The 13,341-nt window shown below is 50.2% G+C and overlaps 1 protein-coding gene and 1 non-coding gene across 11 annotated transcripts in view; both read right to left on the reverse strand.

Annotated features, from left to right (window-relative positions):
- Nucleotides 1-6,674: 6,674 nt before the first annotated feature.
- The window catches only part of PUM1 (pumilio RNA binding family member 1), a 138,815-nt gene continuing 132,148 nt past the window's right edge, over nucleotides 6,675-13,341 (reverse strand). For all 10 annotated transcript variants that reach the window (XM_075553309.1, XM_075553306.1, XM_075553267.1 and 7 more), the window contains 2 exons: nucleotides 11,879-12,071; nucleotides 6,675-8,540 (listed from right to left, as the gene is read on the reverse strand). In XM_075553309.1, the coding sequence (XP_075409424.1) occupies nucleotides 8,409-8,540; nucleotides 11,879-12,071 (325 nt within the window). In that variant the 3' untranslated portion in view covers nucleotides 6,675-8,408. The remainder of the gene's footprint in view (nucleotides 8,541-11,878; nucleotides 12,072-13,341) is intronic.
- LOC142438395 (small nucleolar RNA SNORD103/SNORD85) lies at nucleotides 11,027-11,111 on the reverse strand. Its single transcript, XR_012782774.1, has one exon. It is a non-coding gene; the product is annotated as a small nucleolar RNA SNORD103/SNORD85 (small nucleolar RNA).

Below are 13,341 nucleotides of genomic sequence, written 5' to 3' on the forward strand. Positions count from 1 at the left end.
TGCTACCTGTCCGACTGACCGGAAGACATCCATCTTTGCACCCATTCCAAAGAAAGGTGACCCAGCAGAAGCTCAAATTATAGAACAACATCATTATAACATATGTAAGAAAAATGTTGCTGACGAGCACCCAACAAAGGTCCATTGACGGGGAGCCGCCAGAGGCGCAAGCTGGATTCAGAAGAGGAGGTGGCACAAGGACGATTGTTTACCTGTGTTTTATTGACTATGCCAAGGCATTCAGACGTGTGGATCCTGACCACCCGCAGAGAGCCTGGAGAAGCATGAGGATTGGAGAACACGTTACTGCGACCATATGGAACTTGAACAGGCATCCAGAAGCAGTTGTGCACACAGAACCAGGGAGTGCTGCAGGGTTTAGAATCAGGAAAGGTGTGCATCGGGGTTGTATCCTCTCACCACAATTAGTCAAACTGTTTGATGAGCAACTCATCAGTGACTCTGGAATATGAACATGAAGAAGAGTGTGGCATCAGGATCGGAGGAAGCTTATTAACACCCAGCAAGGTGCAGACGACACAACCTCGCTTGCTGAAAGTGAGGAGGGCTTGAAGCCCTGGCTGATGAAGATCGAGGATTGTAGCCTTCAGTGCTGAGTGAGACTCAATGTAAAGGAGACTCAAATCCTCACAACCGGCCCAATAGGTAGCATCATGATCAATGGAGAAAAGATGGAAGTTGTAAAGGGTTTCATCCTTTGTTTTTAATTAATTTTATTGGGGGGGAGTCTTACAAATCTTAATACATCATTCGAATGCATCAAACACACTTGGACATGTGTTGCCATCCACATTTCTACAATATTTTCTACTGGAGCCTTATCAGCTCTTTTACCCTCCCTTCCTCCCCCACCCACCCTCATGAATCCTTGATCAATTATGTATTATTGTTGTTATTTTGTGTCTTACACTGTCCATTGTCTCCTTCACCCACATTTCTGTTACTTGTCCCCCTCGGGTGGAGGGGGCTATATATCCAACCTTGTGATGTGTTCCCCTTTTCTCCCCCTTCCTCCCACTGTGTTAGACAGGGTTCTTTAGAGAAAACCAGAATGCTAATAATTATATATGTATTTATACAGATAGATAGATATATAACATAAGAAATAAACAGCTAATTAAATTATAAAGCAGTACAAATGGCTCAGTGCAACTCACTCCCGTGAGACAGTTATGAGACACTGGCAGTCCTTCAAGTCTTGAGGGCCACCAGGTAGTCCTCTGTAGAGCAATTCAGGCTATCCCAGCACAGGCAGCAAACGGCAAGGCAGGTCACCAACAGTCAGCCAGGTGACAGGTCTGACAGTCCCCAGCTCAAGAGATGTAAATTCCAATGGTGCGGCGAAGCGGGTCTTGAAGGAACCTCAAATTACAGTGACACAGCCCACGGGTTAGGTGTCCCACAGGTAGTGTAGCTTGCAAATTGAGGCACAGAACAAGCAAGGCAACCGCACACTGGTCCGATGATCAGAGAGCAAGAGACAAAAAAGGCAAGGCTCACCGAGCCATTTATTTCTCCGCCCTTCAATTAATCCCACATGTATACTACCTACCTCACATATGTATTATTGTTATTTTTGTGTCTTACACTGTCCATTGTCTCCCTCCACCCACATTTCTGTTATTTGTCCCCCTCGGGTGGAGGGGGCTATATGTCCACCTTGTGATGTGTTCCCCCTTTCTCCCCTTCCTCCCACCATTTCCCTACCCTCATGATATCAATACTCCCACTATTGTTCCTTTGGGTTTTATCTGTGAATTGCACATGTTGAGCACTCTTATTTGTACCAATGTGTGCGCTCTGGTCTAGCTAGATGGTCTAGGTAGTGGTGGTGGCGGGCGGGGGAGGCGTTCAGGAACTCGAGGAATGCTGTGTGTTCCGTCGGTGCTATACTCCACCCTGGTTGAATCATCCCTTCCTTGTAACCCTTCTGTGGGGCGATAGCCAATTGTCTACAGATGGGCTTTGGGTCTCCACTCCAACCCCCCTCTTTCACATGGATATAATTGTTTGTTTTGGATCTTTTGATACCTGATCCTGTCGACACCTCATGATCACACAGGCTGATGTGCTTCTTCCGTGTGGGCTTATTTGCTTCTCGGCAAGATGGCCACTTATTTAACTTCAAGCCTTTAAGAACCTTTAGACACTATAGCTTTTGAAAGCTGGGCACCATCAGCTTTCTTCACCACATTTGCTTATGCACCCATTTTATTTTCTGCAATTGTGTCAGGAAGGTGAGTATCAAAGAGTGCCTGGTCATTAGAACAAAGTGTTTTTGTGCTTAGGGAGGCCTTGAGTAGAGGTCCGAAGTCTGTCTATCTTAATAGTTAGCACATAAATACATGTGCATTGGCCTCTATCCCTTTCTTTATAAGTTAATATATTTACATATATACATGCCTATCGCTAAATAGCTTTTGCCTCTTACTTCTTTCCTCTATTTCCTTTCACCTTCCTCCTATCCCGCTGTCATGCTCACCCTCCATTCGGCTCTCAGTAATTCCTCTCGGATCTATTGCAGTAGATCAAACCCCACCTGGCAGTATATGGCCTCCTCACCATCAATTTTAGATCTTGTTGTTCCCTTATCCCTGAGTTTGTTGGCTCCCTGCTCCCCCTGGAACCGCTGGTCCCGTTGTTTTCTCCTCGAAATTGTTTGTTCTGCCTAGCTCATCTAGAAAGACATAGGGCAAAGGAGAGAAAAGAGTAAGCGATAGGCTTCCATCTTGCTTGGACACACAATCAGTGCTCATCGAAGCAGCAGTCCAGGGATCAGATGACGCGCTGTGTTGAGTAAATTCGTTGCATAAGACCTCCTCAAAGTGTTGGAAAGCAAGGTCACTGCCGTGAGCACTAAGGTGAGTCTGACCCAAGCCGTCACATTTTCCATGGACAGTGAAGAAGGAAGACCGTAGAAGAATCGGTGCATAAAAAGTGTGGTGCTGGAGAAGAATATTGCAGTCCCAGGGACTGCTAAAAGGAAAAACCCATCTGTCTTGGAAGAGGAATGGCCAGAATGCTCCTTAGGGGCAAGGACGGCGAGACTTTGCCTGACACACTCTGGACATGTTGTCAGGAGAGGTCAGTCCCTGGAGAAGGACATCAGGCTTGTTGGAGGGCCGGTTAAAAAGAGGAAGGCCCTTCCACGGGATGGACTGGCACAGTGGCTGCAACCAGCGGCAGTAGAGCTCCGTCTTTCTTGGGCAGCGCAGGTGGTGGTTTCAAACTGCAGACCACAAGGGCCACGGCCCAACTCAGGCTACCAGGGCTCCTGAACTTGAACTTCCAAAATATTCCTTGTGTGACAGCACCCTCGTGTGGCTGCAGCAGATCACTACATAAGATTACAGGTTTTTTGTTTTGGTTTGTTTGGGGGGCGGTCTCCCCACCGCCCCCACCAATTCCCAAAAAGGATGGCTCTCTTCTCAGTATTTTTACCACCTCCAGTCTTCCTCTGGGCCTCAGTAAGAGTAGACAGCTGTAAGGGGCTGGAGAGAGCAACCGCCAGATGACAGCATCTTGTATGACTCCTTGAGATAGTTTATTGTGCCAGCCTGGCCGATATAAACATGGCTCGGTGAGCCTCGCCTTGCTTGTTCTGTGCCTCAGTTTAAAGGGGTACACTACCTGTGGGATGCCTAGCCTGTGGACTATGTCACTGTAAGTTGAGGTCCCTTTAAGCCCACATGATTGGAATGTTCATCTCTGGAGCTGGGGACCACCGACAGTTGATGACAGTTGGGGACCTGCCTTGCTGTTTGCTGCCTGGATATATATAGCCCAGCTTTCTCTATAGAAGGGGACTGGCAACTGGCGGCTCTCAAGCCTTAAAGGACTGCTAGTGTCTCACTGCTTTATAATTTAACTGTTAATTTCTTGTACTATCTATCTTTATAAATATATTTATATATATAATTACTAGCAATCTGGTTTGTCTCTCTAGAGAACCCTGTCCAACACACTCCTCCATCCTTTCCTGCCATGGTTCTCAACCTTCCTCAGGCCGCGACCCTTTGATAGTTCTTCACGTTCTGGTGAGCCCCCCAACCATAAAATTATTTTCGTTGCTACTTCAGCACTGTAATTTTGCTACTGTGATATATCGGGTGACCCCTGTGAAAGGGCCTTTGATCCCTCCCATAGGGGTGGCGACCCACAGGTTGAGAACCACTGCTTTTTTACTGGCTCCCTGTGTGGGGAGCTGGGGGAGGCCGAGTGGTGTAGCCATTACGAGGGGGCCTGATCAATTGCATGGTCAGCAGTTGCAAGCAGCCGCTCTGCAGGAGACAGACGGAGCTTTCTACTCCTGTAGAGAGTTAGTCTCTGCAAGTCACAGGGGCAGGTCTACCGGGCCCTAGACACAGGGTCGTTATGAGCTGGTCTGGCCTTGATGGCGGGGTTTGGCTTGGTTTGGTGTGGCGGGGGAAGTAAAGTCCTCTCGGTGGGTCTCAAACTCATTTGCATAGAGCTAATGCCTATCCGTTTCTAAGGTGCCTGGTGACGCAGTGGATGGCTGGGCCGGAATCCCACCCTTGCTCCCAGGTGCCCAGCTCACGCCACAGGAACACGCAGGGAGCGGTTCTAGTCTGTCCTGATGGGTCAGAACCACGGCTGGCTCTGAGGGTCTGGGGAGGCCCGCAGGAAGCCTGGCTAGGAAAGCGTTCCACAAGCCGCCAGGCACTGTGTCCACCAGGGCATCCAAAAAGGGTGGCGGGCCCCTGGAGTAGGCTGGAGTGCAGGTGCCCGCCATCTGCTGGCAGCCTGGGACACGGAACCTGGGGAAGACTGGTGACAGTGGAGAGTAGAGGCCACCCGCTCCCCCACTGAGCCCCAAGGGCAGTGAGTGCTGCAAGGGGTCTGCCCAGCACCCGCCCAGCTTGCTAGTACACCGAGGAAAGGTCTCCAGGCCAGACTCGCAGCTGTCCCTGCGTCTGCGAGAAGGGGCACTGCAACGGAGGAGAGCACCCCTGGAGACCACTTATTAGATCCCTGTGCCAGGGTGGGGTGAACCTACCGGTGCCCTCATTCCCTTTCATCCACACAGCTGTGGGCGGCTGTGCCAGTGGCATCACGCTGATCCTGGCGCACAGCAGGCCCGTGCGCGCAGGGTCCAACTAACTGCCCCATTGGATTTGCAACGAGTGACCTCCAGAAGCCGACTACCACACTGTTGTGGGGCACGTCTGGGTGCCTTCAACCCCCCAGGCTTCTGGCTACTTGGACACTGGATGAGTCTGTACCTCCAGGGTGCCCGTACCTTTGCCACAGGTACTTGGCAGAGCAAGTGGACCTCAGAGAAAAACCAATTCCAACTCAGGGCAACCTTTATAGGGCCCCTATAGGACCCATGGGGTTTCTTGAGACTGTGAATCTTCCCAGAAGCAGACAGTAGCCCAGAGGGACCCTGGGTAAGGTTTCAAGGGCTGCAAATCCTTCCAGGAGCAGGTCAACTCGCTGCCATGGGGTCAGTGCGACTCACGGCCCTGGTGGCAGTGAGGTCTGTAGTTGGAAACCACCAGCTGTCCCTTGAGAGAAATATGAGGCTTTCTACTCCAGGAAACGGGCCCGGATGCTCACGGGGCAGTTCTGTCTGATAGGGTCATCGTGACAGGAACAGGCAGTCAGTCTTCCTCCTGAGGAGCGGCTGGTGGGTATGAGCCCCGCCACTTTGCAGTCAGAGGCCACGCCTAAACCGCCGCACCACCAGACTGAATCCAGATGAAATCCCAGATGACTCAAAAGCCTGCATGCACCAGACTTGAAGTCAACACAGGGTGGAAGTCTTCACGTTGAACACTCAGCCTTACCTCCTCCCTCCCATGAGGTAGGAACCTCCCGCCATCCTACACATCAGGAAACTGGGGCTCCACGTCGCCCACAGGAGCCAACAGCACATCCTAGCCTCCAGGCACATCTTTTGCACTTAGCTCACCAGTGGCCTCTGCCAAGGACCCTAAATTTGTGACATGAGGAGAGCCGGCCAGCGAATCTCTTCCCTGTTGACCAGTGTCCAGCTAGGAACCTGGGGCTGGGAATTGCCCTGGGACGCTGGGTCAGTGGCAGAAGCCGGGTCAGAGGGTCCATCCAGAGGCGCCTGCACAGCCAGGTCAGGGCCACCCAAGGACCTGCGTGCAGGGGAAGGGCTGGGCAGCAGCAGCAGCAGCAGCAACATCGAGCCTGCCTCTTGCCCAGAGGCGTTAGCATGTCGAGTTCTGTCTACAGGTGCCACGGTGGGTGTGGACCCCACTACCCTGCTACCCCGGGGCCTCCCAGGCTGAGCCCACTCTGACTGGAGCCGAGGTGCAGGAGAAGGGTGTCCTCCAGTGAGGAAAGCAGGACAGCTTAGGCGTGGGGACAGTGGGCCAGGAACGGGGTGAGGGGAGATGCGGAGAGCTGCCCAGTGACTTCTCTCTGCCTCCATCTGACTCCGCTGAGGGACAGAGACGAGGCCAGGAGAGAAACCTGGGGGTCAAGGCCCCAGAAGATAAAAATTCTGATAGTTGGAAGAGAAGTTGGATTTGTGCGTGGTATTTCCTCGCTGTTAAAGCTGAACACCTTAAAAAAAGAGTCACTTAAAATTGAGGGGACAAGTCGGGCCAGGGCTGCCCCTGAGCATTCCCCATGGGGGAAGAGCTTTAAAAAGCACAAACTCAGATTTCAAAGTTCTGTATTTTTTAAAATAAAGGTCACACATTGTTTAGAGACAATCTACACAAGAGTTACAAAAAATAGTTGTCCAGGCATAAGCATACACAGGTTTGTTAATTATACACATATGGTTACAAGTGTGCTTGCAAAAGAGTTCATTGGAAATATACACAAGGCTCTGGAAATGTACACCGTGTAGTGTTACAATCTATATTCAAACAAGGAGAATTGACAGTATGTTACATTCACTTACAAGTAGACAAAATGCAAAATACAGTTCATCTTCTGTACAAAAAGGAAGGGCAATTCACACTTTACAAGGTGAGGCCTCTGACTGAGGAAAGCTAGGGCAGGGCTCAACTTTTGCACGTCCTTCTGCCTGTCACAAAATAAGTAAAACATTACTGCTTCAGGATTAAAAAAACACAAATGTGAACTGAATCATCGAGTAACATTTAAAAGGATCTCGCTACTGTAGGACTAGATGACAAAAAAACCAAGCTAAGTTGTTGTTTTTAAATTCATTTTAAACATTAACTAGGCTGTATAAAGAACATTTATTCCTTCAAAAGAAAAAAAAATTTACTTCTGGTTGAAATTACAATTTACAATATACAACACTATATGCTACTACCGTAAAAGGTGTGGCTATACACTGAGTGCACGGGCTGCTAATTCTCTTTTCTTACCAAAAAACGTGTTTTATGTTGATTCAAACTTCTCCACATTTACATTACAGGTATACAAATGTACAATTGTACAATCAAAAGTATGTTCGACTACTAGGGTACATTATAGATACAGATTAGACATCAAAACAAGAAAATACTACAAATTCTGTTTATATGCAAAGTCTACACCAAGTATACACTATATATTTATAGAAGCAAGACCAAAAGCAGAGTTGGATTTTTTTTCTCATGCTAAATAATCAGATTTTGCCTTTCCATGTTAACAGAAAAAAATCCAGCTGGTGGTGTCGACAGCACCTGCTCAGCCACGAGAGCCTCCCTGGGTGCTCCTGCCGCCGCAGCCTCCTTCACAGACAGACAGACAGACAGCGCACACTAGCCCTGTCTGCTTGAGACAGCCTCCCGAAAAAGCCGGTTGACAAATTCATAACTCAATGCCGTAAACTGGAGCTTTAGCAACTCTGAAACGGTTTTCATTTTATATATATATGTATATATATATGTATGTATAGCTTTTCATCTTTATAAACAGTGTTAAATGCCAGCCTGGGGTCATTTAACTAAAATTCAAACTTCTCAGGTTTTTTTATGCCATTTTTGTTTTTTAATAAAACGAGGATGGGGAAGAGCTATTTGCAAAATTTGCCAGCGAGGCAAATGAGTTAAAAACCTTTTTTGTTTTCTTTTTAAAACTTTTTTTTGTTAAATCAAGCGCCCTGACAGTGTGTCCACGCAAGGCCTATAGATTACACAGTGGACAAAGACGCGGCCTCGTGGACACAGGTGACCTATGTACAAGTACCCACACCAGTAAAACAGCAGGGCATCGGTCAATTAAAAAAAATAATTAGTACATGTTATGCGTAGTAAAATTAAACAAATTTACAAAGGCTTTTCCACATGTGGATTTGATCCTGTTTTTGGAGGGGTAATCCTGGAGCGATCGTTACCCATCTCAGACCTGGACCGAGGGCGTCTCTGGTTGCTGGCTGGGTTCACCAGTGGGCCAGTGAGGTGAGCGGGAAGGGAGCATGGGGCACCAGCTCAGATGATGCCGTTGGGGGGGCCACAGAGGGGCCCCAGGTCGACGCCGTTCTTCATGTAGTACTTCTCCAGCTTGGCCAGGATGTGCTTGCCATAGGTGTACTTACGGAGAGTGGCGATGTGCGGTCGAATCTGGGGAGGAGGAGAATTTGGATCAGACGGGGTCAGAAATGGTTCCATGGACACTCCATCCCAGCACTGCCCCCACGTCCATGCACCCAGCCTGGAGCAACATCCCTTCCCCACCCCCGCCGGTTCAGCAGGACACCCAACCTCGGGGCCTATCCCAAGAGCAGAGGGAGGAGGGGAACTCTGCAGGGTGGCTGGCCACTCCCAAGACACATAGTACCCCGACTGCCCAATCCCACCACCCAAGCCCAATCATGCGATGGTACCTGCTCCTGGGCCTAGCCAAGCCCAGACCTCCCAACCACTGGCAGTTTACTCCAGGGCACCCATGGAATCCCGAGCTCACTACTGGGCCCACACTGGAGCACAGAGTTGACTGGCAGTTCTGAGCCAGGCCCCGTGAGTCAACCTCAGAATTGCCCCTCAAAGTGGGTGTGGCCAGACTAGGGGTGTGACCAGCCTTGCTAACAGCCAGAGAGCACTGGAAAGTAGATTGTTATAGACACCGTTAGGGTAAAATTCACTCCATCCCCTTTATGGTCCATTTAGATTTACTCTGCGAGATATTTATGTTTTACTTTGTTATTCTTGTTTTTCGTTCCTCTTTTAAAACAATTTTCCTGTATATAAAATCTATAGGGACAGTAACTGGATTAAAAGTTCCTTGGAGACCCAGAACAAAATCATATCCAATGTGTATTGGGGTTGGGGGGGTGCGCGGGGGATGCAGATGGCGTGGAGACCCAATCCCCATCTGCAGGCAATTGGACATACCCTCAGAGAGGGGTCACAGGGAAGAGATGAGCCAGTCAGGGTGCAGTATAGCACCGATGAAACAAACAACTTTCTTCTAGTTCTTTGGTGCTTCCTTCACCCCACTATCATGACCTCAATTCTACCTCACAAATCGGATTAGATGAGAGCATGCACACTGCTGTATACAGATAAGGGAATCCAGAATAGATAAACCCTTCAGGGCCAACAAGAAGAGATACCAGGTGGATTGGGGGGGGGGGGGCACGGCACAGAGGGGGACTTGATCATAAGGATCAGCCTATAAGCTCCTCTCAGGGGGACCAATAACAGAAAATTGGGTGGGGGCAATGGAAGACGGTGTAAAATATGGAAATGATAATCTTTAACTTATCAAGGGTTCATGAGGGAGGGCGGATGGGGGAAGAAATGGGGCACTGATATCAGGGGCTCAAGTGGGAAGAGAATGCTTTGAAAATGATGACGGTGGCATATTTGCTTGACACACTGGATGAATGTATGGATTATGATAGATGTAAGAGCCCCCAATAAAAGTATTTTTAAAAATAATAAAAAAGAGGAAAAAAAACAGGAAATAAAAAAGAAACCCAACAAACAAAATAATCCACAGAAAAGTACGTGGATCAAAAGAAACAAAAAACCGCTTGCTTGGAGGATGGCAGGGAGGCCAGGCGTGAATGATGAGCATCAGGGGCACAGACGGTGGTGGAGACTGTACAACTCTTCTCGATGGGACTCAACTACGGAACCATGAGCCGATCAGATGCCAGTAACACTGCTGGGAGCTCAGTGAATAAACATGCTCTCAGAATGTCGGACAGAGTGTCAGTTCCACAGAAGGAGAGCCCGGGCCCTCCTGATCCCCGCCCTGCTCCCAGGGCTCCGCCTGCCTCCGCCGTGCTGCACACTCCCAGAGACAGGGAAGGTTCTGCCCTCTCCCCACCGCCCCCACCCCCAGCTGCGCCTAGGACACACGGTTTTTGTGTCAGCTCTCCCTCCATCTGCTGTGTGAGCAGCCCTAGCTGCCTTTCGAAGTCATAGCACCAGTGACAGGCAGGGGTGAAATGGCAGCTTTCAATTCTGTCCACTCCATGTGAAGCCCAAGGCACCACCGTCCTGCCCACCCACTATCTGTTCTCCCACGATGCCCGCTGCTGCCGAGGCTGCTCACAGACCTTATGGTTAGCAGCCCAACATCTAATCATAAGGCCACCACAGAGTCATTAATATCTATATTAAGTGGGGGCAGAATGGTCCTCAGAAATTAGCAGAAAAATGGAATCAGGCCAGTGGAATTTCCCCCATAAACTGTTTAAAGCCCCTGGTATCTAGCCTGGGTTGTTCCTAAGCCTTTACACACCATGTTCCTCTGCACAGGAAGATTCAGGGTTCTAGTCACTGGGAGCCTTTTTGTATTCACATAGCAGGGGCCCCTGCCACAATGCCTGGTGGCCCCACAGTTCCCCAGTGACACTGGAACTACACACCCCCTGCCATGTTTATCAGTAGGACAGCTGTGCTATGCAGAGAGCATGCCCAGAGAGGAGTTTGTTCACTGGGACCTCTGCTGAAGGGAGGGAGGGCTGTGGGGAGAGCGTTCACTCTACTCCCACAGGGCACTTGTGTGTAAGGGGCTCTCAGCCCACCTTCAACCGTCATTGCCTCCACCAATCCAGCTTATTGTCTGTGTGAATTGCAGGCCGGCGGGTGCCTCGTCTGGCTCAGAACTTGAGTCCATAACAAAGATTCTCATTATCGAACCTTGTTCTCAGTGAGGGCAAGTGGATCATCACTGCCAGACAATGGCCACCTCTTTGGACGAGAAGGCCGAGGGAATCCAGAGGCTGGGGCTTCAGACAGAAGCACCCACAGGTTTTCAGTTCTGCCTGACATAAGCACAGCTGCAGGATGCCCCGCCTGTCAGTATGTTTGTTTTCTGGACCCTGGGTCTGAGGGGCCAGTTGGACCTGCTCTGCTGATGGAGGCCCTGGGGTCTCTGCAGGTGCTATCTGGGTGAGTTCCTGACCACTAGAGTCAGATTTTGGTTCCTTTTCCTCCTGCCTAGCAGCTCCTTCACCTTGACTTCTCCTGCAAAGCCTTCATGACCCAGGGGCAAGACTCCAGACCCACTCATAGGCCTGTACTGCTCTGCCACTATCCTTCCCACCAGCTCTCTCCGAGGGGATCAAACCTGTCCCTTCCCTCTGGGCCTGCACGCTACGCAGGCAGGGCATCGTAAATGCTGGCAGAATTCGTGAAGAAGAGATAGGAAGGCAAGCAGCAAAGACGCAGACTATTGTTGGCCTGACAGGCTGCTCTCAAGGAGCGGGAGGCGTCAGAGGGGTTGGGATGGGCCTGAAGATCAATGAAACGCCCGATAGCGGCTGAGGCGGAGACTTCCCCACCTGCAGGTTACTGATGAAGGAACAGTGGTCAGTCAGGGACACAGCTGAGAGGCAGACCAGTGACAAGCACCTCATCAGAGCCACTGATGCCGGCCTTGGTGGTTTGGGAAGGGAAGTCACCCAGGCCTTGCACCCTCCTGGGACCCATCCAGCCTAGCCTACCTTATGCATGACAATTTTCCGCTGGGCGGGCTCAGCCACATCGATCATCTTCTGGACCACGTAGTTGGCGTACTGGTCCTTCATCATGGTGTATAAGGCACTGTGGGGACCGTCGTTCATGGAGCACACCTCATCGATGAGCACGGCACGCTCTGTCCGTGAGGCATGAGTGACACACTTCTCCACAACGTTGCTGCAATGAGACAGGAGAGGAGCCTGATGGGCTGTGGCTTGCCTCGCTCCTGCCCTATCAGTGCCAGCAGGGAGCACCCACAAACATCTTCAGAGGGTGATTCATCAACTAGTCAGCGCTACAAGGCTCTTGGCCTTTGGCATCTATGACCAAATCAAACTTGTAGCATGTGTGCCACGACCTCATGTTGCCTCTTAGAGAGGAAGAAGATGCCAACTGGCCTTTCATCATAGCACTACACCACGCTACAAGAGACCACTGGTCTTCCCACCGCCCTTCCACAGGGTTCTGCTGCGCTCCCAGGTAGTGCTGCTGTCGTCCCGGGGAATAAGCTGGCTCTGAATGCGTGAGGCCAGTCAGCACCTCCAACTGTTCAGGCAAAGAGCTCCTTGTTTTGGAAGACTTTGGAGCTGGACTGTGTCCGCACCCCCAGTGAATCAAACACTTCAACTGGGTCCGAATTAAAACAGGACTGGCTGCTAAACCGGGTTGGGAACAAACAGGGCTCTCTTTCTTGTGGGTGAGGGTCTCAATGCGCAGAAACAACCCAACTTTGAAGAACTGCCGCAGGTGGCTCAGTTACCACCACCCACTGAATGACTGGCACTGTTTGTCTTTGGTTTCTTCTGGGGTTGTTGAAATGGCAGTTCTCAACCCATTGATGGGTAGTGAGCGAAACCAATCTAATGAATTTTTTAAAAAAACCAGTGAATATCTAAGTGACTTATCCCCCATACTGTCCCAGGGTTAAGTCGAAAGTTATTACTTCAAAGCTCCACATCACCTCTATCTAGGTCAGCGGTTCTCAACCTGTGGGTCGTGACCCCTTGGGAGGGGGGTGTCAAACAACCCTTTCCTAGGGGTTGCCTGATCCATAACTGTAGTAAAAGTATACTATGAAGTAGCAATGAACATAGTTTTATGGTTGGCGGTTCACCATACCATGAACTGTGTGAAAGGGTCGCGGCCTGAGGAAGCTTGAGAACCACTGCTCTAGGTGAGCACACTTCTGAAGGCAGTGTCTCCGTCTCCATACCCTTCCTCAAAATGAGCCCCCGAGGCATGGGGTCAGCAAGCAGCGGGCTGCTGACTGCAGAGCTGGCGGCTTGACCTGCCAGGATGACGGCCGTCTCGGGCGCCCTGTGGAGCAGCTCCCTCTGTCCTAGAGGGCTGCTGTCATTCTAAATCGACCTGACAGCTGTGGAACCAATCCCTTCCCAACGCATTCTGCACCCCTGGATTTACAGGATGTCAACATAGTAGCTTTCGC

Source organism: Tenrec ecaudatus, chromosome 1, assembly GCF_050624435.1.
Source record: "Tenrec ecaudatus isolate mTenEca1 chromosome 1, mTenEca1.hap1, whole genome shotgun sequence".
In the NCBI taxonomy this organism is placed as follows: domain Eukaryota; kingdom Metazoa; phylum Chordata; class Mammalia; order Afrosoricida; family Tenrecidae; genus Tenrec; species Tenrec ecaudatus.